The 27,352-nt window shown below is 35.3% G+C and overlaps 3 protein-coding genes and 1 pseudogene across 5 annotated transcripts; 3 read left to right on the top strand and 1 right to left on the bottom strand.

Annotated features, from left to right (window-relative positions):
* The first annotated feature begins 2,557 nt into the window (after positions 1 to 2,557).
* LOC124832602 (small ribosomal subunit protein uS12) lies at positions 2,558 to 4,301 on the top strand. Its single transcript, XM_047306852.2, has 4 exons — positions 2,558 to 2,714; positions 3,574 to 3,729; positions 3,822 to 3,948; positions 4,038 to 4,301. Exons 1-4 carry the CDS (start codon positions 2,710 to 2,712, stop codon positions 4,176 to 4,178), a joined length of 429 nt encoding a protein of 142 aa, XP_047162808.1. The 5' UTR covers positions 2,558 to 2,709; the 3' UTR covers positions 4,179 to 4,301.
* Positions 4,302 to 6,239: 1,938 nt separating this feature from the next.
* On the bottom strand, positions 6,240 to 10,219 carry LOC124832600 (TRIO/F-actin-binding protein). Of its 3 annotated transcripts, none has more exons than XM_047306849.2 (9): positions 9,977 to 10,219; positions 9,669 to 9,860; positions 9,318 to 9,596; positions 8,931 to 8,965; positions 8,360 to 8,458; positions 8,078 to 8,231; positions 7,833 to 7,970; positions 7,331 to 7,752; positions 6,240 to 7,093 (listed from the first exon to the last, which is right to left on the bottom strand). In XM_047306849.2, the coding sequence occupies exons 1-9, from the start codon at positions 10,098 to 10,100 to the stop codon at positions 6,362 to 6,364; spliced, it is 2,175 nt and encodes a 724-aa protein (XP_047162805.1). In that variant the 5' UTR covers positions 10,101 to 10,219; the 3' UTR covers positions 6,240 to 6,361. The 3 variants fall into 3 exon arrangements, with proteins under 3 accessions (XP_047162805.1, XP_087971228.1, XP_047162803.1); XM_088115102.1 differs by having other exon boundaries at positions 8,078 to 8,228; XM_047306847.2 differs by having other exon boundaries at positions 8,075 to 8,231; positions 9,977 to 10,218.
* Positions 10,220 to 13,551: 3,332 nt separating this feature from the next.
* On the top strand, positions 13,552 to 27,041 carry MCM8 (minichromosome maintenance 8). Its single transcript, XM_047306843.2, has 17 exons — positions 13,552 to 13,763; positions 14,414 to 14,554; positions 14,648 to 14,765; positions 14,899 to 15,121; positions 15,244 to 15,407; positions 16,099 to 16,362; positions 17,200 to 17,295; positions 17,466 to 17,618; positions 18,172 to 18,242; positions 18,321 to 18,439; positions 18,698 to 18,827; positions 22,883 to 22,934; positions 23,039 to 23,228; positions 25,214 to 25,388; positions 26,253 to 26,423; positions 26,504 to 26,617; positions 26,783 to 27,041. The coding sequence occupies exons 1-17, from the start codon at positions 13,572 to 13,574 to the stop codon at positions 26,831 to 26,833; spliced, it is 2,424 nt and encodes an 807-aa protein (XP_047162799.2). The 5' UTR covers positions 13,552 to 13,571; the 3' UTR covers positions 26,834 to 27,041.
* On the top strand, positions 18,837 to 22,393 carry LOC148198040 (uncharacterized; annotated as a pseudogene).
* Positions 27,042 to 27,352: the final 311 nt, after the last annotated feature.

Below are 27,352 nucleotides of genomic sequence, written 5' to 3'. Positions count from 1 at the left end.
AGTTCTATAGCTATTTCCTTTGAAATTCCTCGAAACATAGAATAGGAGCTTCGTGTGTTAGAATCATATGTTTGTGAACATGTTTTCCTCCACTGCAAGTTTCTTCATGTCTTTGAAATGAACCTTGTATGTTTCATAAAAGAGTGAAGAAAATCTTCTTCTGCCACTCGTCACAGAAAAAGAAATACTAAAAGTGTAGTTAGAGAACATCATTATATCATCACACTTTGAACTTAAAGATGTACTTGTGTTAGTTGAGTTTAAGAGCTGATTTAAAGATGCCGCTGTATCTAATTAAGTATGCTATTTATTTCAATACATTCCAAATAACTTTCAAGATTTACAATGAAGTTCTTCAACCTACCTTTTGTTTGATACTCCCTTAGCTGGTAAAATATTCAATGTCAAGACTCCATTTGAATATCAACTGGACAACTTCCTCTACAAATGGATGTTTAACTGATACATAGTAACTTAAAAATAAGTGTCATCAATGGTTGAATTAGACAAAAATTTTAAACATTATTTTTTATAATAATAATAATAGTTACTATAATAATTTCATTTTGCCCACGTATTTTGAAGTATTAATTTATTCGGAAACAAAAATTCATTCAAGAACAATTTAAACGTTTAATTATAGGAATATATATACGGGGTTTACTAATTTAGGTAACCTCTTATAAAGTATATCAAATTGACAAAAATACTCTGATTTTAAATTTTAAGATTAAAGATATTTAAATAATTTCTAATTTTTTATTTTATTTTTTATTTTAAATTAAAAATAAAAATTATTAAAATACCATGTTTAAAGTATGTCTTTTTTTTTAATAGGGATTTTTTTATCACATTTAAGAGGTTATATAAGTTAACAAATATATATATATATATATATATATATATATATATATGGGGTTTGCTAACGCGCGTACGCCTGTTTTTCAGTTGGTACATTTTAGCAATGTGTACCGGGTTTTAGTAGACAAAAATATCCTTATATATCATGGATTCTAAGTTTTAAGGTTAAGGGTATTTTAATAATTTTCATTTTCAAAACTTAAAAAAAAAAAAAGAAACCCCCCAAACCCTTACTCACCTCTCTCATTCCTCTCAATCCTTTCTCTTTCATCTCTCTCACTCCAACCTTTTCTCTGTCATCCCTACTGTAGTCCCAATTGAAAAACATCAGAAACACTTGCTGTTAAACAATCTTACAAAAAAATGATTTTATAATGAGTTTTCATCTTATAATTTTTGTCTTATCTAATTTTATCCAATTTTCACAAGCATAAAGGAATTGGTAATTGACCTGGAAAAAATTCAGAAATACTCGCTGTTAAACAATTTCTTACAAAAAATGATTTTATAATGAGTTTTTATTTTATAATTTGTCTTATCTGATTTGATCTAATTTTCACAAGCATAATGACATCAAAGGAATTGGTAATTGGCCTGGAAAAAAATCAGAAACACTCAGTTGTTAAACAATTTCTTACAAAAAAAATGACTTTATAATGAGTTTTCATTTTATAATTTTTGTCGTATATAATTTTATCTAATTTTCACAAGCATAATGACATCAGAAAGAATTGGTAATTGGCCTGGAGGGTTTTTTTAGAGATGATGATTCAACAAATACAGATGATGAAATTAGAGAGGTTAGTGAAGATGGTGAAATTGAAGAGATCTTGAATGAACCTTTGCCTTGAAGGTGAATATGTCAATGACTCAACTCTTTACAAAGGAAAATTTTTTAAAGGCATGTGTTTCTGATGTTTTTCAATTGGGACTACAGTAGGGATGACAGAGAAAAGGTTGGAGTGAGAGAGATGAAAGAGAAAGGATTGAGAGGAATGAGAGAGGTGAGTAAGGGTTTGGGGGGTTTCTTTTTTTTTTTAAGTTTTGAAAATGAAAATTATTAAAATAACCTTAACCTTAAAACTTGGAATCCATAATATATAAGGATATTTTTGTCTACTAAAATCCGGTACACATTGCTAAAATGTACCAACTGAAAAACAGGCGTACGCGCGTTAGCAAACCCATATATATATATATATATATATATATATATATATATATATATATATATATAAATTAATGACTAATTACATAATAAAAGAAGAATTTAAATGACTAGTTGCATGCATATATATTACAAAAATACAAAATTAAATACATGTGGGTTTTCTATTTTTGTATGATTCTTTTAGTTTGAAAATTTAATAATTTTAACATAGTTATTAATCATTTTATTTACTTATTTTATTAGTAGTAACTTTTAAAATTAATTAATTATAAACTATAATTTTGAAAATTAATAAATTATTTCCATTAATGTATCGTACTCGTTCACGCGCTAATTGAGATTAAGATTGAGATAAGATAGGATATTCACAAATATTCTACAAACAAACTTGTCGATGTGTGTGAGAATAATTGGATGGGTCACAATTTGATGCTAATGCAAAGTAAAATGGGCTTTAACAATACCAGTCCAGAACCCAAATAAGTCTGGGCCCAAACTTATTGACATAAACCTAATTGTTCAGAAATATAGGCCCTGTCACAACGCCGTTAAATCTTTATATAAACACCACCACACTCCATTTATAGGATTAGGGTTTTGCACTGCGGCTGCTCCTACGGCTCCATCTTCTCCGAGTTCCCAAATCTCTACCTGCGCAGAACCAAACCTTCACCACCATGGGGTAATGCAACATTTTTTGTTTTCAACAACTATATCACTTATCATTCTTTGTTCCCTAAACAAATTGTTGTCATTGCAAAATTTCCTCTATTGCTACATGTTTATAGTTTTTATATTTGTTTTCTCTTTGGAATTTCGCACCGCCGTTAATCTCTTGTTTCTCGATTTTTAAGAACTCTTTTTTTGTTTCATTAAGTTGTTTGTATGATGTGGTCTGTGTGGTTGAGTTCGTAGATGTGTTGTTGGTTGTTTAGATCTATGTACAGTCAAATCTTCTCAGGGTTTCTACCGCGTGGGAACTATTTATTTTTCTAGTGTGGGTCATGGTGGGGTTGTTATGTATGAGTTGGTTCATGTCTTAGCATTGTACATTCCATTGTCCTGGAACCGTTGAATCTCTAACTATATTGTGGTTGATGTTTCATTTGTGCGTTGAGCACTGTAATTCAATTTTATATGTTCATTGTATTACGAATAATTGCATATTGGAGTAGAACAGTTATGGTGGCTTAGGTGTTTGAAGACAGATTGAATTCCTTTTATTTGTTTTCGCGAACAAAATCCATTATGTTATCTTTTTGAGATTAAATTATTGGAAGTTTTTTCATTCATGATACAGTCTTGCAGATTTGTATCTGTTCGTTTTTTTAAGATCAGTAGTGTAGTGGGTAGAGCCAATGTTGTTGTAGTGTTATAATGTCAAATTAATGCTGTTTATTTGTTTTGTTAACAATGTTGTCACTTTATTCTGAGAGTCGATATTATGGATTGTACCGATCCTCTTTTTTATGATGGCTAGCAATTTTGTAATTGTGTGTACATAAGAGATAATAATAAATCTTCTTAATTTCCTTTTACAGGAAAACACGTGGAATGGGAGCTGCCCGCAAGCTGAAGTCCCACCGTAGGAGACAAAGGTGGGCTGACAAATCATACAAAAAGTCTCATCTTGGCAATGAATGGAAAAAGCCTTTCGCAGGTTCTTCCCATGCCAAGGGAATTGTTCTTGAAAAGATGTAAGATCTTTTTAACTGGTTCTATATATCATTGAGTACTTATTTAATTATATTATCTAATTCTAACAAATTGTATGTTGTTTTATTTTCAGAGGTATTGAGGCTAAGCAGCCCAACTCTGCCATTCGTAAATGTGCCAGGGTTCAGCTCATCAAGAATGGCAAGAAGATCGCTGCCTTTGTGCCAAACGATGGTTGTTTAAATTACATCGAAGAAAATGTAAGTAATTAATCGATCTTTTTATCCGCATTATTTCTCTATTTTCATTCTTCAAGGATATATAATATGGGTTTTGTTGATGGTTGTAGGATGAGGTTTTGATTGCTGGATTTGGACGAAAAGGTCACGCCGTGGGAGATATTCCTGGTGTCAGATTCAAGGTTGTAAAGGTTTCTGGGGTGTCTCTCCTGGCTCTTTTCAAGGAGAAGAAGGAGAAGCCAAGGTCATAAAGCTTTGGACCGTCTCCTTTTTTTTATATTAAGAAATTATGAATTTTGCTACATTAAGATGATTGAGTTTTGTGGACGGTTTTGTATCTCTAATGGCAAATATTCTCAACTTAATTTAGTTCATATTTACTTCTTCCGTTAAACTTCATTTGAATATATAATCACTGTTAAGGTTTTTTTATCTTTAAAATATGCTAAATTGAAATTCAGTTGATTCCCAAATGTTTTTTAAGCTGCATTTAGTTATACTTTTGTTTACTTAATTGTAATTTTTTTATCTTTTCTAAAGATTTCCTTAGAGTTTAAATTGGTGAATCGATTATGACTAAGGCAAATTCCTATCACCCCTTGTTTAAATGTTTTTTATCCGTTTTCTTATACATTAACTATCAGTAATATAATATTCGAGTTTCCTGTCTTATTTTTTGGATGTATTTAGGTTCTTACTGGAAGAACTTAGTAAATTTAAGTTTAGTTTTAATGCTAGTCAATTTTAATTTTAGATCATGAAAATTATTGTTTTCTTTTCTGTTCTTTTAGAGATTTGTGTTCAATCATATGATTTTGAGGTTAGAGGTTTGCTTGTGTGTACTGTTTTATGAAAAACCAGACTGAGAAAAATAATTATTATTCTTAGGCATAAAATGAGTAAAGTAATTATTATTCTTAGTCATCAAATGATTAGTGATGCTGGTATATTTGATCATAATTTAGTAATTCCAATCCCAACTGTTAATTGACCATAACTATGCTTAATTATCTTACTATCAACTAAGATTAAGTGAAACGAGTCTAGTTAAGGGACATGTAGTCTTTTTGGTAAGCGCTATTTTCATCTCTTTCTAATGTGTCTTAAGATGAAGTGTTTATAATTGGATTTCTTCTTGTATAATTGCGATTGTATTTATTGTAAATACTTTTTAAATAATATGAAAATTAAAATTGGTAGGAAATGAAATTGAATATGTTTACATAATATGAAAATTAAAATTGGTAGGAAATGAAATTGAATGTGTTATCAAAATGCAAATAATTTTTTAATATTCAATCTAACAGTTATGAAGTTCTAACAGATAAATTTCGAAGCTGTTAGTTCGTGTACATAACAAAAGAACTTAAACCCAACTTTTAGCCGCACCTCCCTCATCCCTTTACATCCCCTCTCTTTACATCCCCCCACAGAACTGCACTTCCTCTCCTGTGGTGGGTTCTGGTGAGTTTTGAACTAACCTCGTAGTTTTTGGTTTTGTTGTCGTTTCTCTTTCAAACCTGGTTTGGGTTTCTTCGCTCTGGTTTTATTTGTCTGTTTCCGTTGAGCATCAAACAAAGACATAACTTGAAGACACAAAAAGAAGGGAGAAAAATAATGGATAATCGAAATAAGAAATAAAAATAAACATGCGGGTTCATCACTCACCAAAGACATAATTTTTTTTAATCTCCGGAACAAATATTTTGAAAATATTTCCAGCTAAAAAAAGCTTTAGAATATTTAATTCAAAAATATCTTCGAAATATTTTATTTAGAATGTATAGTCTAGGGTAGCCTCTTTTCCTTTTATCCAAATTATCAAGCTATTTTACTGCATGCTATTGGGACTCAGGTTTTTTATTTTTCCAGTCTTTTGGGTAGAAATATGTTTAATTGATCCTTTTTGTTATGGAGCTAGTAATTTTTGAACATATTTTTTAGTTTTATTTACCAATGAAGATCAACATATACCACCAGGTTATGCGTGTTCAAATTCAAATGTGGTCTTTGTGAATCTGGTGTTTATTAAAATTTCAATGAACTTTAATATAAAAAGCAATTATTTAAAAGTACGACTTATTTTTGTGAATTTATTGTCACACGTGTTATTCCATTTAATATGCTTAATGGACTATTTTGTTGGCTTAGTCTATACACCAATTATAGCACAAGTTTACAGCACTTGAAACAAATTTTAAGGCTCTTTCCTTTTATGATGTTGGTTTCTACAAAGTTGGTTTTAAAGAAGTTATATTCAAAACGATACGGGTAAGAAATCAAGAATAACCGTCACATTAAAGTAAAAGGTGTACAAAAATTATAAAAGACTTTCATTTCATGATTTGGATAGAGATCAAGACTTCTATAGTCGCACTTTTAGCACAGAGAAGTAACTGCAAATATATGGTTCAGATTACACAATGTCACTGGTTTAGTTGTTTTCCTTCATATTAATGCTATCCGGCACAGGCAAGTTGGTCGTCGATTTTGTTTCTGAAACTGTTGATTCTGTCAAGACAACGCCATCCATATTGCAAAAGGAATCCTTGACGACAAAGGGACTCCTCTCTAAAGCGGACACATCAAAATTGGTTGGGGAGACAGGGAGACATGAAGTAGAAGAACTCTTCAGTAATTCCTCTTTCTTAGGACGATCAATAATCTCTACGTGATTAGATAACTCTAGACCATTAGAGTCATCTTGGGAGCTGATATGCAATAAAGAAAGGGAATCACGGTTAAACTTTTCCCGTGTCTCAAAATGTATGTCCATATGTCCCACTTGTTTGCTCAAACTATCATTTTGACCATCATGATGAGCATTTGCCTGGTTATTGGCACCTATAAGTGGTAGCAAATCATGGATGAGTGATGTATTTTCATCAGCACCCAATGGCAAGTCGGAAGAGCTTTTATTCTGCGCACCATTAGATGTCTTGATTGCAACATCTGGCGATTCAAGAAAAGAATTTGGATGTGGAGCTTGCTGGTTAATGGATTTTGTATTTTCAATTGACACGATAGATTTAGAATCATGAAGCTTTCCAAGTTCTGTTTTGTGTTGGCCTTCATTTGGACTAAGAGCTCCATGTTTTGGCAAGTTACAAGGTACAACAGAGCGTGGTTGCGTTCCCCCACGTGGCGTGCGCACTAAGGGCTTCACCTGCACAACATTATGATACCAACTCAACATATGCAGAGTAATAGAGATATGGCAAAAGGAATGCGATAAGTAAATTATCATAATTCGCAGAAGCACATATTGCACCTGGAAGAGCAGTAAAATAGGGTGGGGCCAAAGTCCTAATGATATGAAATCTATAAACTTTTCCATGAAAATGGTACAAACCACTAACCAACACAGATTCTAACTATCAAATATAGAAAAAACAAAACTCACCCCATCAAAGAAACCAATTTTTGGCGAAGGCAGACGAAGGCCTGAAGGTTTCTTGGGAGCTGGAGGAAGAACTGCCACTCCAGGAGTTGTCCTTTCCTTTTGACTAGTTAACCCACGATGCTGATCCTCTTGCCTTTCTAAGCTTGGATCATTCTGAGGAATGTGAGAACGTGTACCTAGATCTGCATCAGCATCCAATAAAACCTTCCTGCTTGAGCCACTATCGATGCTGGACCTTGAACTATTACATACACGTTTAGCCATCGAAATAGTTGAAGATGATTCTGACGAAGACCAGTCACTGATAGAACTAGCAGGTGAAATACTAGAAGAAAGCTTTGTTGCAGACATCATGCTTGAAAGACTAGAAATCTCAGGTTCGGCTTTATTTCTTGGAGCTATTCTTGAAGGCGTTCTAACAGCTGGGCAAGATGACGTTGACTTGTATAAGTTTTTAAGTAAATAAAAGAAAATTTACCAATATTGTCAGATAAATTGTTACCGGAAGATGTGGAAGCCATTGATTTAGTCCTGGTTGGCACTGTCAGTCCCGAAGATAATTTGGATGGTAGTGTGGGCTTAGGCACAATACCTCGAGAACCTCCAATAACAGATGTTTTTGTCACTGAACTGACTCTAGCTGAAGAGACCAAATGAAAACAAAATTTAACCACAATTCAGAAAATGACAACCATTTTACCAAAATGAGAAATGACAAAAAAAAAAACTAAAGCAAGTTCTAACCACCAATTATTCGTTTTGCCTTGTCCCTTTCAGCTTTAATATGTAGATTGCCGAGGGATTCTCTCTTAGACGAAGTTGTGGAACTTAAACTAGGCTTTGGTAGTAGTACCTTTGATTGCCTTAAAATAGACGACTCTCTCCTTGAAGCGGCAGGCTTCTTCAAAATACGAAAAATAGTCAGGTTTATAGCCACTCAATATTTCATTGGACAAGCATGCGTAACATTAGCAAGCAAACTAGAAAAGCGAACAGTTCTCTTCATTGGTTTTATTTATAGATGCATACCTGTGGAAGTTGTGGAAAAATAGGATTATTCTTTTTCGTTGTCTTCCCAAATCCTTGCGTGCCTGAACTTAGATTCTTAGAACCAGGTGGGGCCTTCATCTAAAATATAAATACAAATGTTACTACAGATTTTGTAATTTACCAAATGGGGCTATGAGAGGCAAGTAGAATAAACTATTTCGGACATGAAATATTGTTCCCTATTCACCACCATGCACGAGTAGAGGTCCCCTCCATTTCCCATAGGGAATAGATATCTCCATTTCCCATAGGGAATAGATATCTCCATTTCCCATGGGAAATTGACATCTCCCTTTCTATGGTTTTGTGTGTAAAATCATGCACATTTCTCTGCAGTACCTATGTCCAGCATTGGTAATAGGCACCTCTGGGAAGGGATTAGGGACACATTACACTCAATTATTTAATTCAAATAAACAACCAACTTACAGCTTAACCAGCCCACTTTTTATACATTAAAAGCATTTATATTCATGTATTTGTGAGAGTCATTCAAACATAGACATAACATTATAAAGACTTTCTAGTCTCTATATCAAATGCGATTTACCTTGTTGCGAGAAACCATGACAACTTTTTTTGAAGCTGAAAACAAAACCCAGAAGTTAATAATCTGACCAGTTGAGTATAAACCAACAGCCCACAAAATATAAGATGAGTCGAATAAATAAGTTCTAGAACTCATGGAAGTTCAGAATGAACATAGGCAAGATAAACAAGCATTTGAAATGTTTATCCACTCATTCGATGCCTCAAACCAATTTTTAGTTTCAACTATAACTAAAATTCTTTCAAATAATGTTAATGAAAAACAAACTCCTAATTTTGAAAACTAGTTAACAAAAATTACACTTTAGGGATGCTCTTCCCAATTAGCAAAAAGATTGCAAGGATCTACGCAGAATAGTGAATACAGAGAGTGCAGACATAGACATACAGTCATGAGTTTGGAACCCTGGAACCGCAGGAGAAGATGGGACTTTGGTGTTCGCACCAGCAGGGCTGGACTTTCGGTTAGATTTCTGAATTGAAGCTCTTACATCCTCAAACAAATCACCGTCCACCTCCGCACTCTCAAAAGTCAAACTATCACTCGCTAAAGTAGATATGGACTCACACGACTTGTACACATCCTCTTGTATATCAGGTAATTCATGCTTCTCATCCTTCTCAACGCCTTCAATTATACTAGACAACTCCTCAGCATCCAAAACCCCTGGAAAACACGTATTAATCAAACACAAAAAACTACTCAACATCCAACAAAATAACAAAAGTACAAAAATACCGGCGCTGGTGAAAAAGGCACTGTCCCAGGCCAAACTCTTGCGCAAATTGCATTTGCTATTTTTCTTAGGTTTTTCGCTTCCGTACGCGCCATTGGAGTGAGGCTCGTGCTCCCACTGCTGGACTTTGATGGCGGCGTCTTCGAAATTCTTCGAGTTCGGGGTGCACAACAAATCCCCGTGCGCTTGATTTTCTGAAATGGAAGATTTGAACGCGTTTCACTTGATCTTGAATCTCGATGCATACAACGAGCAAATAATTCAGAAGAATCGGTGTCGTTTGTACTCAAATGAGAAAAAGAAATATAACCTGAATGGTGATGGAGAGCGTTTCCTTCGAGAAGCGAGTCATCGGCGGAAGAAACGTCGATGATGCTGAGACGTCGGTCTTGGGCGGCCCTCTTTCTCAGGGAACTCGCCGGTTCGGAAATCATCGATCCCTAATCGAAGGAATTGAGAAGGGGAAAGATGAGAGAGATAGAGAGAGTGTGTGAAAGGTTTTGCTTTTGGAAATTTTGAACTTTGAAGAAGCGGCTAAAGTGATTCCACTTCAACACTTCTAACCAAACAGTGGAAATAAAGAAAATTTGATCGTTTGAAAATATTAAAATTAAATAAAAATTAAAAGTGTAAGAGCGTCACTCGATCCCTAATATATTTTATAAAATCCACTGGTTCGTAATTTTTTCCCTTTCTGAAAAATTCTCAGTGTTTTATTTCTAGTTTTTAGTTTATGTTTTGATAAATTATTTTTATTATGTTGACGTGTAAAATTTAGTTTAATATTCACTTATATTATTAAATATTAACAAATATCATCAGGAGTAATAATCAGGTTACTTTTTCAATTAAAATTCATTCTTTTGAATTAATATCGACAATGTTTTTTTTAACTAAAATTAGTTAATATTATTTTTTTACGTGGTTAGTTACATTTGTTTTTAATTTATTTAAAAAATTGTGAAACCATATCAACGAAGAATGTTAATCGAGATGGATTGAAATTGGAATTCAGTCTTTTTGAAAAGTTCATGTCAAATTTATTTTATATTTTAGTATTGCATTAAATATATCTTTAATAGTTTTTTTAAAATGTATAATACGTAAATTAAAAGATCTGCCCATCTAGTTGACACGTATGTTAAAAAAATCTTTTTTTTTCTTAAATTTTCTTCTGAGATTTTTTTTTTCATTTTTTATCTCACTCATGTGTTCCCAAGTCACTCCTTCAGTATGTCTTTTCTGTTCACCAAATACAACACTAACTACCACTACCACCACTATTGGTATTTACATCCTCGTTTTTTTTTCAACAACATACAAGAAACCTAGCGAAAACACCAAGTCTCTCTATTAAGTTATAATAGTGTCGCCACCTATGTCCACTGTTATCACCAGTCGGTGGTTATGTTATTGACATTGTTCTACTTTTCTTCTTTGTCTATACACAAGTTATTTACTTGTCCCTTGTCGAGATATGTCGTTATCAGAGTCACTTTTATCGTTCACCCCATCATGAATGAGAGGTGGATTGCTCCTCCATGCATGGACGTTGCCATGTTACCACATGATTAAACAAGAAAGAGTGATTTTTAAACAAATACCCACTTTACAAACTTTATAATCGCACTCAAGGCTGCAAAAATGAAGAAAAGACTCACCTATAGGGTTATACTGCCATTGAGTATCCTTGAACAACAAAGAAACCACCATTGAGCTCCAGGCTAAGTGGTTGGGTAAGTTGGTTTCTCAGTGGGTGAAAATGACAATCCAAACTTGTAGTATTTGAGTCACCAGACAAAAATATGGCTCGTTTAACAAGTTACAAGTTATAGGCATCAATTTTTAGGTCTTGTTATATGAAAATGAAGCAAATGGATCAGTCTCTCAGTTCTAATATGTGAAAGTAGATATTTACTCATTTTTGCGAGAGTTTCAATTATTTCTCATTTTTACATGAATAGAATCACTAGGATGCTTGAGAGATGATCTTGGAGGCTGTTTAAAGTGTTATAAAGCTTTCCCTCCTTCTTGGATTTCGTCCATCATCCATGGTGGTTTTTCCCTTTTGGGGTCAAAGAGGAAGATGTGTTACAAATTGAAAGTGTTGATGTGAAGGACATGCGTAATTGGAGCATGAAGCAACTACTAAGAACCTTTGAAGAAACTTACATATTCTCTTTGGTTTTCATTTCCTCCATATCTCTTCAATTTGTAAAACCCTAAGTTCTCTATCATGGAAAGTTAATCTTGTTTGTTGATATTAGATGTAATAAATTGAATCTTTTGAATTCTGTGATGTTAATACATATGCTTTTTCATTTCAAAATTAGTATTTGATTTATATGTTTAATGCTTGTTGTGGCTTGATCACTCAAAATTTGTGATTCTTAATATATGGGGAAATATGACTTGAACCTAAAACTTAAATTGAATGCCTAATGTGACTCGTATCTAGGGATAAAATATGATTCATTGATAATCTTAAGTCTTAAGACTCTTAACTTAATGCATGTTTGTTTGTTGAATATTGAATTTGATGAGTTATCAGATACTCAAAGTTGTCATAGATATGATTTAAGTATGTTGGTGAGTTTATTTGGACTTGAATATTAATTTAAAATGTTTGTGAATCCATGATAATGAAGTTGATGAAATCTAATTTTAACAATTGTAAATACTTTATATTACATTTTTTGTGTATATACCAATTGTTTGATGAAAATAATTAAAAGAGTTTTTTTTTTTTTTTGTGAAGTTTGGGATTTAATTGAATTATAAAGTGCAATAATTAATTAATCTAGAGTTGTCTACGGGGTCATTAAGTGTGATGTCCCTTGTCTTGCCCCCTAAAACTTTTGAGCTACAATAATTGCAACTGACATTCCACTTTCCATATATTTTTTGTCTCTTAAAATGATTCATATGACTGAAGTGCATATTTTTCCAACTGTTATTTTCTGTTTGAAATGAACTTTCAGTTTCTACGTTAATAAGAATGTTATTTGATTCTCCTGCATTTGATTAACTACCATTAGAGATATTTTTCACTTGTTCTTCACCTTCTCTAGAGTAGAAAATTGTTCTATAAACATCTTAAAACAACAAAACAATACATATTTAATTACTAAATTAAATAATTATATCAATTCTTAAGTAGACAAAATTTAAAACTTGGAAGACCTTTTGTCAAAATTGTTGACACACAAAAACATTTCCAATAAAGTCTATATGAATGTAATGAGCTCAACTTAAACACAAGAGTAACATTTAAAGATTCTAAAGCAAATAAAAAATACTGGTTACCACGAGGATGAAAGGAAAAAGATAGATAAAGTGATTAAGTTGACACTACTGCACCATCCTAATGGAAATAGAAAAATAATCAAAAACTTGTTGACAAAGCCTTTAATTAACACTTGCCTTCGTTTCTAATGTTAACATATCTTCTATGTTCTCTCTTACTAAAGCCACACTAATTTCCCATTCATCATTCTCTCAAACCTAAAAGCAAAATCAATTTTAACAACGAACTCGTACTTATACATTTTCAATCTCAACCATAAAATCCAAAATTGATTAACTTCATATCGCAATAGATTCAATTGTTTTCGAGATATAAATATAAAATATGTGCAAACATGGAAAGATGGTAAGGGTTGTAGTTGGAAAACAATAAAGGAAGGTTAAAAATAAATAAGAGATATGTAGTCGTAGAGAAAAATTCATGTCACTCACTTTTTATTAATATATATAGAAGCCCATAACATTGTTTGTTGTAGGTTTTTGGCGCCGCATATTTATTTTTTTAATTTTCCCGCCAAGAAAAAAAATGAACTTTCTCATTCTCACCAAAAGCTTTTGCGTATAAAAGAAAGGCGACGAAGAACGCAATCGAAGACAAGATGCACGGAACACCAGAAGAAGAGACGGTGCAGAGGATCGGATGCGTATCCGTGGACCCATTCGGGTTAATGGAAGTACTCGACTTTTACTTTCCTGAACAGCTCTTCACCGTCGAGAAAACCTGGAACAATCTCGCTTCCTCTCTTTTTTCATTCTTTTCTTCACTGGTGGGACAAAACCTTGTTTCTCAGGTTTCGCAATCTCTCTTCCGTCTTTAAATCTTTTCCTCCATGTTATTATTGCGATATATTTGTTCAATCCATTCACTGCGGAACTTGCGAATTCAATTTTTAAATAACAGACCTGGATCATGTTTCTGATTTGCGTTTGCCGTATTGAATTGTCTAACTGCTACATATGTCGTCAAAACAAGCTATGAATGTTTAACGAACAGCAGAAACATCATCTGTTTCTACTGAATTATACTTGTTTCTTAGTATCTTATGGACACTGGTGGTGAATAAATAAAGTAGAAAAACAGAATAAGATTTGGTTTGATTTCTATGCACTGCTACAAACAACTCAGTATTTACCGTTGTTAAGTTAGTTATGTAAAAGGTAACAAACTTACCATGCATGACAGTTTATGATTAGATTACATTGGAAAAGTTCTTTACACTCTCAATGGATAGACTATTTGCTTATAAGGATTAGTTAACAGTGTAAAATTTTCCTTGTTAAATCAGTGTTTGATAACTTTAATTTGTGAAAACACGGGGAGGAGACAAACAAATAGAATCATTATTCTTTTGGATTTTAAAGCTTTCTTGACTCCTAGTGTTGGATACAGTGTTATATTTGCCTGTGTGTTCTCCTGGGGATAATTTTTGGGTTCCAACAGGTGAAAAGTGGTTATGGAAACAATACCTTGTCGCTTGACTTTCAGCAGTTCCAACAGATTTATCATGATGAGGAATTTTATAAAATGTTAGAGGAGAAACCTAAAATTGCTCTCACATGCATGAATGCTGCTGTACATAAGGTATGCTTGAAGTCACTTCCGTTGTTGCGCAAATAAATGCTTGTTTAATGTTGGCCAGGGTTTTATATTATTTAAATAATAAATTGGAAACAGGTTTTGCTTTCCAACTGGGAGAATCACAATCTGGTGCTTGGTGCAAAGGTTGATGTTCGTCTTCATAACTGTCCTAAAACTATGATTGCGCTGAAGAACTTAAAAGCAGCTTACATTGGTATATCAGAAAATCATTATAGTCGTTTTCATATTTTTATTTATTTTTTGGTTGGTTGCCATGGTTGAAGCTTTCACATTGTATAGGATAAAGAGTCATTATGATATTTTATAATCTTTTGGTGATTTTACAGACAAACTGGTCTCAGTTCGTGGTACTGCTGTGAAAGTCAGCACTGTCAGGCCGCTGGTGGTGCAAATGTTTTTTGAATGCTGTAAATGTAGACAAACAATTTCACGCATATTTCCCGATGGAAAGTATTCTCCACCATCAACTTGCAATTTGAACGGCTGCAAGAGCAAAATCTTTAATCCGTTGCGGTCTACTGCTCAAACCATTGATTTCCAAAAAATAAGGTGAGTCTGGTGCTTGACACGTTTTCTCTATTCTTCCACATACATTTGACATCACTTTCCCCATAGTCATTGTTAGAACTTCAGTCTTTTAAAACACTGTTTTGATTTACCTGCCGCAATAGAGTTCAAGAGTTATTAAAACATGAAGACCATGAAGAAGGACGGGTACCTCGAACAGTGGAATGCGAGCTTAGCCAAGATCTTGTTGATGCATGCATACCTGGAGATGTGGTTACTGTTACTGGAATTATAAGAGGAATTAACAATTACATGGATATTGGAGGAGGTATGCCTAAGCCTAAGCCTAAGCCTGCATGTTTTTGTTATCCACCATTTATGGTTCCCTGTTTTAAGACTTGCTTAGATGTTGAAGACAAATCAAATGTAAGTTCGTGAGCATAGATAACCAAACTTTATTTAATATGCATTTTTTAAATTATGTGTTCAGTGTTCACTGGTATTAAAACTGTTGTATGCAAATTCATGAACGTAACTGTTATATTTGACCTATATATGACCTGGAAATCTGACGCTGGTAATAAAATGCTTCCGTCAAAGATGAAGTCTTGAAACACCATTAGTCACAGTCTTAGCATCCCCGCTATATATTCTTCCTTAGAACATGAGTTTCTTCTTTCCCTCTGATGTTGGATTGCCCAATTTTTTGCTTAATTCTCGAAGGCTACTGAACTGCTTTTCTGTCGACAAAACCTGACGCATGAGAAGTATTCTAAACATGTATTTCTTCAAACATTACAAATTTAAATTCCAAAGAAAATTGTTCATTGGATAAATTTATACAAATATTCTGCTGCTGTTGATGCAGGAGTCTGAAAACCTATAGCATTTGTTGCTATTTTCAGTATTTTGTTCGGATAAGACTTATCTCTGCTCTAAATATCTGAATTACTTTAACATAAGAAGGAAATTCCTTCATTTTCAGGCCATTTCACTTATGCTTGTTGGTATTTATGTAGGGAAGTCAAAGAACAGAAACCAAGGATTTTACTATCTGTATCTTGAAGCTGTATCCATAAAAAATTCAAAGTCACAGTCCACATCTCAGGATCTGCAGGACTCTAATGCCAAAACTAGGCCAGCTGAGCTGTTTGATTTGTTTTCATTTTCTTCAAAGGATTTAGAATTTGTTGCAAAGTTTAAACGGGAACACGGTTCAGATTTATTTCGCCAAATCCTTCAATCTATATGCCCATCCATCTATGGGCATGAGCTTGTTAAAGGTAAATATCTATACTTTTGGACTAATAATGGTTACTCAAAATACGAGTCTAAGTCCAACATTATGTAAAAATGAGAAAATTGGACAACATATAAGGAAGAAGATTCACAAATCCATTGCATTGAGGTTTTAGGTTAAAGATGGTGTCAACTATTTTACATGGGTTTAACTCAAGTTTCATTAGTATTGTGTCCCTGGTGAATTTTCCTTGAAAGACTCATCAGTGGTATCAGAACCGAAAGTTCGCCTCGATGACCGACTCAAACGAATACATGGATGAAGAATCTTAGATGTGAGGATTCCTAAGAATATACTCTTTGTTCATGTATCCATTTTTCAGACATTTTGTCTTCTAATTGATGATAAAGATCATCCCTCAATCACAAATTTTTATTACTGATAATTATTGCTAATAACTCCTCCATGAGAGATATTTCATTACTTCACCATGTTTTATTTTCAACAAGAAAACTCAACCAAATATTTAAGTACATTTAATTTTAAAAAATATGGATTGATAGGCAAGGTGTATCCGTTTTCTAAATAGTATAACGTAATGATAATACAAAATGTAACGTGTCAATGCTATCTATAATTGTTGGAATTACCTTGTTGATGTCTCCCATTCAAAACGTCACAATCTAACTAGTCCAACATGATTTTGTTCTCTTTTATCTCATGATCCATTGGTTGACATGTGCATTGTTAGAAACTGTATGGTAAGAATGTCACTCAGGCTATTTTTGATTATCCATTTGTTTTATTTGGGGAAAAAGTTTCAAAATTGGTAATTAAATCCTGAATCTCATTGTAATATTACTTGTTCTTATTTTGACAGCTGGTATAACTCTGTCATTATTTGGTGGTGTGCGGAAGCATTCTATGGATCAGAACAAGGTTCCTGTGAGGGGAGATATTCATGTCATAATTGTTGGTATGCTTACCTTCTATCAAATCAAATCTTCCAAATATTTTTTTGCAGAGGAGTTTTTTGTCAAAAAATGTTTTCTTCAGTTTGAAGCTGGCACAATGAATAAATATAAATGTTCAAAAATTATGGTTGTGATATAACAAACTGCTAACATTGCAATTTTGATTTTCTAGGTGATCCTGGTCTAGGTAAGAGCCAGTTGCTACAAGCTGCTGCAGCAGTTTCTCCGCGTGGCATCTATGTCTGTGGTAATGCCACAACAAAAGCTGGCCTCACAGTAGCTGTAGTGAAGGATCCTATGACAAGTGACTATGCTTTTGAAGCAGGTATTATATTCTTAAATTCTTTTTATGGTTGGAACTCAATCCAACTCTGATCTTCTGGCTCAATGTGTACTGTGCTATTTCCAGAATTAGTAGGTTACTTTGATCATGAATGGTGGAAAGGTTAGCTTTAAACAATTGTGTTTTTCTTAGTCATGTTTTATTGTTTGGTTCTTCAGGTTGATCTTATTTGTTCCATATTTTGAAATATTTGCTTCTATATCGTAAATGTGAAATTTAGAATGTGTAGCAATTATATTGGGCCTTATTATCTAGTCATTGATTGGCCAAGCAGTATATGGGCTGCTTCTTTCACGGTAGTCTAAATGGTGACTTTGTTTTGTTTTTCGTGCTTGTCCTGTTTTCTTAAGCTATGCAGAAATAGTAGGTTAGTTTATCTTAGCTAGTAAGGTGAAAAAAGGGGAACAAGTTTTTTTTTTCTTGTGCTATCCTAGATAACGAAAGGATATTGTTCGCTATCTAACTGATTTTGCTATGATCCCTTGCAAAAGATTAGTTTGTATTTTCTGTGAATGGTTGTCGGAATTCATGATAGGTGCTATGGTGTTGGCTGACAGTGGATTGTGCTGTATTGATGAGTTTGATAAAATGTCTTCAGAGCATCAGGTTTGTTCTCTGGTTACTTGTTTCTAGTTTCTGTAAATATGTTTTAAACCTTACTGTAAAAATATGGTGATAATACAGGCTTTACTGGAAGCGATGGAGCAACAGTGTGTATCTATCGCAAAGGCGGGGTTAGTAGCAAGTTTATCATCCAGGACTTCTGTCTTAGCTGCTGCAAATCCCGCTGGTGGTCATTATAAGTAACATTTTCTATTTTTGTCTTGTTCTTGCAATTTTCCTTTATACACCGCCTCCTTTATAATTAGGATCAGAGACACCAATCATGAAGTTTTAAAATTGGACTAAGGCTGTCAAACATTAAAACTCACTTTTAAAATCTAGTTCAAGGGTGGAAGATTGTCCAAGTCATATAGGGATTATTGTGGTTGTTTAATTTGTATCATATTAGTTATTATCAAAGTAATACCAGCCAAGTGAATGGTATACCCCTATTGCAGCCGAGCAAAAACTGTAAATGAAAATTTGAAAATGAGTGCTGCTCTCCTGTCTCGTTTTGATTTAATTTTCATACTGCTGGACAAACCCGATGAACTTCTGGACAAGCGACTCTCGGACCACATTATGGCAGTAAGTGAATACTGTATTCTTACTTTGTCTAGGTGCTTGCATGTGCATAAATGCATGCTGTCAACCATATTCATATCCCATTGATTGTTGATGTATTTGATGAAATTTTTTTCAATGATTGGGAGATGGAGTAAAATACCGGGAAAGAGTTGTTAAATAGCTCCCATATTGGTGTCTCAGAAATCCTCCAATCCAATCGGCTGTTGTGATTGCATTGTGGTTCCACCCAAAAACTGCTATTATGATGGGCGATGGTAGTTGTTGTTTTACTGGGCAACACTCTTTGTGATTTTTCCCCCAGTTTCAGTGTTCCACTCCCCCACTTATGTAGAAACTCAAACTTTTCCTTTACCTGTTACTTAAAAAACCGCTACTCGCGCAAGGAAGGTCTCTTCTGCTCCTCCATCAACATGAGTTCACCTCCTCTAGCATCTTACTGACCAAGTTTAACTTGTCTTCGTTGGTATTTTCTCATGAAAAATTGAATTTTCAAGTTAGTTATGTGATAGGAATGTTAGGGAGTGGAGAGTGTATGAGAGGAGAAGGAAGAGTTAATACAGAGTTAGTATCCTAACTGCTTGCAGTTAGGAAAGGCGGGAAGGGAGGTCTTGTATAAATAGAGTTCTATTCATACTTAGAAGGGAGTTTTGGTATTCTTTGTGTAAAGACAGGACATTGGCCTGAGGGGGATTAGGCTCCCGTTAGATTGAGGGGGATTAGGCTCCTGAGTTACTGTTTGTACATGTTCTCTTGTTGAATTGAATAAAGAAACCATTCTTTTACATTGTTATTTCTTGTTCGTTAGTGCGAGAGTGTTTGTTCTAGTTAGGTTTTATAGCCAGGAACCTAACAATTGGTCCGACCTGCTGGATCCAATTGGGGGAGAAAGGCGAAATGGAGGGGAGAATCGACGGGAGATTAAACGTAGTAGAAGGGCAACTGGAAGCAATGGAAATTGCAGCGGATGGGATGAAGGCGGAGACAACAGCGCTGCGTCAAGACTCAACAGCGATACGCCAAGACCTGCAAGAAGTTATGAGAATCTTGGGTGGACGCAACTGCAACCAGGAAGGGCACTCGGACGAAAGCCAAGCGTCCGCCAATGAGAACAGGAGGAGGCGAGAAGAAGACTTTGGAGGGAGAGAGGGCGAACGCCAGGAAGGGCTACCCAATTGGAGAAAAAGGGTAGAGTTACCGGTATTTGAGGGACTCGACCCGTTGAATTGGATTAACAGGGCTGAGAAATTCTTCGAGTTGCAAGGTGTGGTAGAGGAGGAAAAGGTGCGCCTAGCCTACATCAATATGGAGGGTAGCGCTGACTATTGGTTCAGATTCTGGAAGGAGAAAGCCAAAAATCGTTCTTGAGAAGGTCTGAAGGGAGCAATGGTGGTGCGATTTGAAGAAGGAACAGGGGTACAACCTTTGAAAGGTTGGCGGCCATTAAGTAGTCGGGGACTGTGGAAGAGTACGTCCAAGATTTTGAAATCTTGGTGGGACAGATGAAGGGAGTACTCGAAGAGCAGTTGTTGGGGTACTTTCTCGTCGGACTGCAAGAAGGCATCCGCAATCAAGTCCGACCCCATGACCCGCAAGAATTGACGGCGGCTATGTGAATTGCAACGGATGTCGAGGACGCCCAGGACAAGGCAAAGGCTGGGAACTGGAGCGTGACAAAGAACCAGTCGTCGTGGGGGCGAACGAGCAGTGAGGTGACACCTAGGCCAATCGCTATAACCCAAGCCGATCAGTAATTGCCGAGCGGTCTGAGGTCAATCGCTATAACCCAGGCTGATCGGTAGTTGCCGACCGGTCCGAGACAAATCGCTATAACCCAGGCTGATCGGTAGTTGCCGAGAGTGTTGGGTCAGTACGGAAGGAGGCTGCCTTACTCAGAATTCTTGAAACGGAGAGAGGAGGGAAGGTGTTTCAGGTGTGGGGGACCGTTCGGTCCAGGTCACCATTGCCCAGAAAGAGTCTACGAATGATTATTTTGGCGGAGGATGAAGAGGAGGAGACTAAGGAGCTGAGACAGAATTAGACTTGAAGCAAATGGAGTTGTCCGCTTTCTCGGCTGGAGGCCTTCCTCAGCCAAAAACGATGAAGCTGCACGGTGTGATAGGGACCAAACGATGTTGATTTTGATCGACAGTGGCGCGAGCCACAATTTCATAGGCAAGGAACTAGTAGAAGAAATGGGTTTACCCATGGAGGATACCCCACCGTACCAGGTGAGCTTGGGGAATGGGCATAGGAAGAAAACCAGGGGCTGTGTTGAGAGAGTCGTGACCAGTATAGGGGAAACCGAGATAGCATAGAGGTTTCACTTATTCGAACTAGGGGGAGTTGATGTAATACTGGGAGTGGAGTGGCTAGCTAAGATGGGAGAAATAACTCTAGACTGGGGGAAATTAAATATGGTGTTCAGTCAAGGAGGGAAGAAGGTAATCATAGGGGGATCCCACATTAGCTAGAAGGTTGGTAGAGCCAGAAGCTTTGCTAAAAATAAAGGAAGTAGAAGCGTGGACCTTGGTGTGGGATTTGGGGTGATAGGAAGGAGAGAGGAAGCTAGTGACTGACGGGGAAGCAACAACAGGAGATGAAGAAGGTTCTGGAGCAAAATTCAGGGGTCTTTCACGAACCAGTTTTTCCGCGGGTGAAAAGAGAAGAGGTTGAGCACAAAGTGGTGAGTGTTGAAAAGAATAATAATAATAAAAGTAACAGTGAAGGTGTTGCAGAGCAAGCGATTGGTGGTGTTGAAATAGTGAAGGAGGTGGATGTGGCCACGAGAACCAAGGGGAGCAAAGGGGGCTTGCAGTTCGTGATACACCTGCAGGGGAAGAGCGCTGCTTGAAGCATTGAAAGACATCGAAGACCGTTTTATCAGGGCGTATGATTTTGGAGAAGTGACCAGAATGCTGGAAGCTGATACAATCCAGGAAGAATGGAAGTCATTGGAGGATGATTTGCCACCATCCAAGCCTCCAGACCTGAATCGGAGGGCAGTAGTCAGTGGGTTTCACGATTCCAACCTTGAGGACAAGGTTGTTATGCAATGGGATGTAATGGTAGGAATGTTAGGGAGTGGAGAGTGGATGAGAGGAGAAGGAAGAGTTAATACAGAGTTAGTATCCTAACTGCTAAGGAAAGACGGGAAGGGAGGTCTTGTATAAATAGAGTTCTATTCATACTTAGAAGGGAGTTTTGGTATTCTTTGTGTAAAGACAGGACATTGGCCTGTGAGGGGGATTAGGCTCCCGTTAGATTGAGGGGATTAGGCTCCCGAGTTACTGTTTGTACATGTTCTCCTGTTGAATTGAATAAAGAGACCATTCTTTTACGGTGTTATTTCTTGTTCGTTAGTGCGAGAGTGTTTGTTCTAGTTAGGTTGCATACCCAGAAACCTAACATTATGTTTTATTTTATCCCCATACAATTTGTTTGTTTGTTTGTATGTACATATTGATTTATTCCACCTTCTGCTTGACTTCAGCTATTTTCCCAGACTCTATTGCAATATATGATGCTATAGTGAATTTTTGGGACTGTGCGAGTCAATAATTATGAGACATGCTGTTTTCTCCAGATTATAGCTTCTAGCTTCTGCTTATGTCGAGGATATGAATTATCAAATGACTTTCGTCTCTCCATAATTATTATAGGTTTAACTCCACCCTCGCATGACTTCTTTCTTTATCTAGAATCTAGTCTTGTCTAAAAGGGAATTAAATTATTAAATAAGTTTAAACTTAAGATGTATTATAGACATGACATGACGTACAGAAGAACCAATAGAAAACCACGAAGAGTGATATGAATCTTGGGAAAGGAAATATCATTTGCCTCGTGGCGTACTGAAATCACATTGGATTTCTGCATGGTAGATCTTAGTGTTCTTGCTGTACGGCAATCTATCCTCCCTCAGTAGACATGTTTTCACTTTTCTATCAATTTTATTCTCCATTCAATATTTTTGTTTTATTATTTTTCATTTGATCTCGTGTTTCGTATATTGTTCTTTTGGTTCTAAAGGTTAATATTTCAATTGTATCTCGCAGCTTCATGGTGGGAATGGACAACTTTCACCAGCACTGAAAAAGCGACGTGGAGGTTATTTTACTACCTCTCCATTTGGCATTAATTTCGAATATGCTAGAGCATTCTACATTTTGGTAAATCCAGATTTACTAACGGTAAATATTGTTCGTTATCAGATACATCTGATTCCAGAGCTACTGTATCACAGAATGCGGAACCTGTAGGAGACTTGGATGTTAGATCTAGATCTGGATCTTTAATTTCAAGATTGAGACTTGACCCACTAAGAGACGGTGATTTTATTCCATTACCTGGTCAACTTCTTCGCAAATACATTGCTTATGCGAGGAGTTATGTCTTTCCCAGGTGATTTGATGTCTTGTATTCTTTATGATTCTGGTCTAAGTATATTAGAGATATGATTCGTTAGGAGTTTATTAGTAGATTTGTTAGGAGAGTAATTATTTTGTTACCTGTATAAAGGCTTTGTATTTGTTTTACATTTACCTCTTTCATCCATAAATACACATCATATTTTCAGTTTGTCACTTTTTTCTCTCTTGTCACTCAACCATGAATTTTAACATGGTATCATAGCTATACCACCCATCTTGAAGGAGATTTTTTTCTGCTTTCCTGAGCACTGTTTGCTCATTTTCCCCGTCACTCTTTTGTTTTAAACCTTAACATTGATTTCTGCCTCACCCATTTAGTTTCTCAGTCCAAGGTGGTGAAGGCACTTCAGTCGTTTTTTATCCTTTACGTCTGCATCCATGTTACCTAGGTCAATATTCACGTCATCTTAATTTTTTCTCTCAAGTTCCATTTGGACCAAATCTTGTTCAAATAATGCAAGACTTTTTCTCACTTTCAAATCAAGATTCGTGTCCAATCAAGTTGACGACTGTAGTGAAAGACGAAGGAGCATGGAGAACCACATTATTCTGCCTCTCGAATTGATCAAAGAAGTTCTGCCTTTGCTGGTGAAATCCTTTTTGCAATTCCTGTTGTTCCTTTGCCTCCTGTACGATCTTGATTTTCTCTACATGCTGGTTTGTGAAGATTAAATTTTGCCTGTTTGGAGAGGTTCAAAGACGTATGTTGTTCAAGTTTTGCGCACCCAGTTTTGACTTGTAGTTGCAACTTTGATTATCAGTTGGATCAGTATTAACTGGTTGGTTCCTTGCTGGAAACTTAGTTTAGATGTACTTTTGGTTTTTGTGATACTTCAGTTGTTCAAGGTGCCTTGTAACCGTTTGGGGAGTTTTGTACACTAAATGTTTGGTGTTTTGATTCATATTGATTTTGGAAGCATCTCGGTTGATATCATTACCCCACACTTATCTCTACTACAGTGCACGGACAAGTGAATCAAGAAATTGTACATGCCACTGTTTTGGTTCCATTGGTTGCAATTAAGTTTCTAATTCCCAATGGATCCAAATGGTAGAGTCCTTGCTGAACCATTTCTCAATATGGCGGAAAAGTTGTCTTTGAAGACTTAGGCTGCTATGGTTTATTGGTTTGTCCTGTTGTAAGCTTCTGCTATGGATTGTTAAGCAGGGGGATTTTTTGTTTTCTAGTGCCTGTAGGGTAGTTAAGCATTTATCTTGTTTGCTTCTGTTAAAAGGTTAAGTCTTAAGTTGTGTCTTCTGCTTAATGGTTAAGCTTTGAGTTGCCTTTGTTGATTTGATAGCTTTTGCCTTCTGTGGTGGTTAAGCTTTGATGATTCTACCTTTATTAGGTGGTTAAACTTTGGATAAATTATGGTTTATTGGTTTGTCCTGTTGTAAGCTTCTGCTATGGATTGTTAAGCAGGGGGATTTTTTGTTTTCTAGTGCCTCTAGGGTAGTTAAGCATTTATCTTGTTTGCTTCTGCTAAATGGTTAAGTCTTAAGTTGTGTCTTCTGCTTAATGGTTAAGCTTTGAGTTGCCTTTGTTGATTTGATAGCTTTTGCCTTCTGTGGTGGTTAAGCTTTGATGATTCTACCTTTATTAGGTGGTTAAACTTTGGATAAATTCAGCCATTGTATTTCTGACATTCTCTATTTTTCTTTCGACTTGTTTTGATACTTGTATCGTTCAGTTAAAGCTGGAAGTGTTATAACACCTCCGAGCTTTTGGAGGGATATTAGAGACATGGTTAGTTAGAAGTTTATTAGTAAATTAGTTTGGAGTTTGTTTGGGGAATAATTAGTTTGTTGCCTATAAAAGGCCCTTTGTCCTCTTGCATTTATATCTCTTTTATCAATCAATACGCATCTGATTTTCAGTTTATCACTTTTTTCTCTCCTCTCAACACCGAACCATGAATTTATTTTCTGCCTTTTCTCCTTTTTATTTATTCTTAGGATGACAAAGTCAGCTGCAGAAATTTTGCAAAAGTTTTACCTAAAACTGAGGGATCATAATACTTCGGCTGACGGTACTCCTATAACTGCTAGGCAGCTGGAAAGTCTAGTACGGCTAGCTGAAGCTCGGGCTCGGCTGGACTTGAGAGTAGAAATAACGGACCAGGATGCAACGGTTAGTTTTCATATCTTAGGAAGTTAGCATTAATAATGTACATAGTATTTCTTTTTGCTATCCTTTTTTTTTTTTTTTCTAACTTCACATCCCACACGTTTTCAAAAGTACCCCTGTAAATGGGGTTAAATACCATTTCAGATTTTAGTCTACAGATGTGTAAAATTTTAACATTTTTTATTTCCAGAATTACATAAATATGTTTCAGAATTGTTTTTACACACTCCCAGAAATTAAATTCTCGAAGCATTAAAATTTTATGAAACTAAATTCTGGAAGTGTAAGCATTTTGTATACTACTAGAATTTTTCGGAAGTTAGTCTCATTTTTGTTTTTACATATTTATATTTTTATACATAGATCAGAACATTCTCATTGTTGTTACTCCCATTTTTTTCTCTTGTCCTTTTAAAACTCAACACTCACCACTATAAAGTACAACCAGATGTATATAAATACGATAAATCTTCTCTTAAACTTGGTAGGTATTTTTGTGATCATAAGTAATTCTTGACGTCTTTCCCCATTTTAGCACTAGTCCTGTTTTGGTCTGTCTAGTTTAATAAAGTAAAATGCAAGTCCGTGGAATATGTCTGTCTTAACACAACTTTGACAGTTGTGATAGAGATGAGAATGTTATTTTAGATGAGGGAACACGGGGTAGTACTAGGAATGTTATTATATAGACGGTAACCTTGTCATTAGAGGTAGAGAGATTGGAGAAAACTATAGGCAAAACCATTAATGGAAGGATTTAGAGGGATGGGGGTATGTTCGCAATAGAACATTACGGTATTGTCGTAATAGAAATTCTTATCATGAATTTCTCGTGTCTTGATTTCTTGTAACGAAATTGTGGTGCAGGATGTTGTTGAAATCATGAAAGAGTCCCTGTATGATAAATATGTTGATGAGCATGGAATCGTGGATTTTGGTCGAAGTAGTGGGATGAGTCAACAGAAAGAGGCAAAACGCTTTCTAAATGCACTCAATAAGCAATCGGAATTGGAACAGAAGGATTGCTTTTCAGTATCTGTACGTGCTTTTATTTTTCATCCTGCTGCTTTTATTTTGGATAGTTTCTGTACTGATAAAAGACCCATGTTACTTTTCAGGAACTATACAGCCTTGCAGATAGGATTTCCTTGAAAGTACCTGATATTGACACTTTCATCGAAAACTTAAACAGTGTTAGTTATCTACTCAAAAAAGGACCAAAGACATACCAGGTACCGTATGATGGCATTTTAATTCTCAGGTCTATTGGGACTTCTTTTGAAGTTTTATAACAATCATAAATTTTCAATCCATGATTTTAAGTTGGTGCTTATCTCCTTTTAAAAAAGCTAAATCCAAAAATTTATGAGCAAAGCATCCTTTTTAACATTTTGCAGGTATTATCCTCTTCTTATGCACGAAGCCAAGCGTTTAAGACAAGGGGTTAAATTGAAGGAGCCATGTTCGTTTTCTCTCCTTACGCTGAAGCTCCCCTATCATACTAGGATTTTGTGTTACTAATATTTGTAAATATGACATGTCATGTACGGGGGCGGTAACTTATCACCCGTGGTGTACAAAGTGCAAGATTGCGTAACAATGCTACCATTCCATCATTACATCATTACTAAGGTGAGAACTGAATCTCGTTTCAAATTCTTCTGTAATTGTTAAAAGGTTCAATTTTTTTCTAAAAGCATCCAATTTATCCTAATAACAAGATAAATTGAAACTACATTTGATAATATGACTATATTAATGGTTATAGTTTAAAGTTAGGAGAACTCGTCAGAGAATTTGTCTAGGATTTTATTATTTTTATATTTATAGCCTTAAACATATTAAGATACAAATGATTTCGTATCTCCCATACCAAATGAGAAATTGAATTAAAATAATCAATCGTCAAACTAAACCAAATGTTTTCCATTGCATTTGTATACAGCAGTATCATTGTCAGTTTTTAC

Source organism: Vigna umbellata, chromosome 5 (genome assembly GCF_029865625.1).
Source record: "Vigna umbellata cultivar VRB3 chromosome 5, Vumbellata_1.0, whole genome shotgun sequence".
NCBI classification, from domain to species: Eukaryota; Viridiplantae; Streptophyta; class Magnoliopsida; order Fabales; family Fabaceae; genus Vigna; species Vigna umbellata.
Note: the sequence above shows the minus strand (reverse complement) of the source record. Positions and strands in the feature narration are given on the sequence as shown.

Bases quoted from the DNA above. Each gene is read 5' to 3' on its own strand.
- LOC124832602 (XM_047306852.2), top strand. The intron at 3,730-3,821 runs GTAAGATCTTTT...TTTTATTTTCAG, and splicing joins GGAATTGTTCTTGAAAAGAT to AGGTATTGAGGCTAAGCAGC. The intron at 3,949-4,037 runs GTAAGTAATTAA...TGATGGTTGTAG, and splicing joins TAAATTACATCGAAGAAAAT to GATGAGGTTTTGATTGCTGG.
- LOC124832600 (XM_047306847.2), bottom strand. From the start codon at position 10,100: ATGATTTCCGAACCGGCGAGTTCCCTGAGAAAGAGGGCCGCCCAAGAC. The intron at 9,597-9,668 runs GTATTTTTGTAC...CGTGTTTTCCAG, and splicing joins TGCCTTTTTCACCAGCGCCG to GGGTTTTGGATGCTGAGGAG. The intron at 8,232-8,359 runs GTATGCATCTAT...CGTATTTTGAAG, and splicing joins TTTTTCCACAACTTCCACAG to AAGCCTGCCGCTTCAAGGAG.
- MCM8 (XM_047306843.2), top strand. From the start codon at position 13,572: ATGCACGGAACACCAGAAGAAGAGACGGTGCAGAGGATCGGATGCGTA. The intron at 18,243-18,320 runs GTTTGTTCTCTG...GTGATAATACAG, and splicing joins AAATGTCTTCAGAGCATCAG to GCTTTACTGGAAGCGATGGA. The intron at 26,618-26,782 runs GTACCGTATGAT...AACATTTTGCAG, and splicing joins AAGGACCAAAGACATACCAG to GTATTATCCTCTTCTTATGC.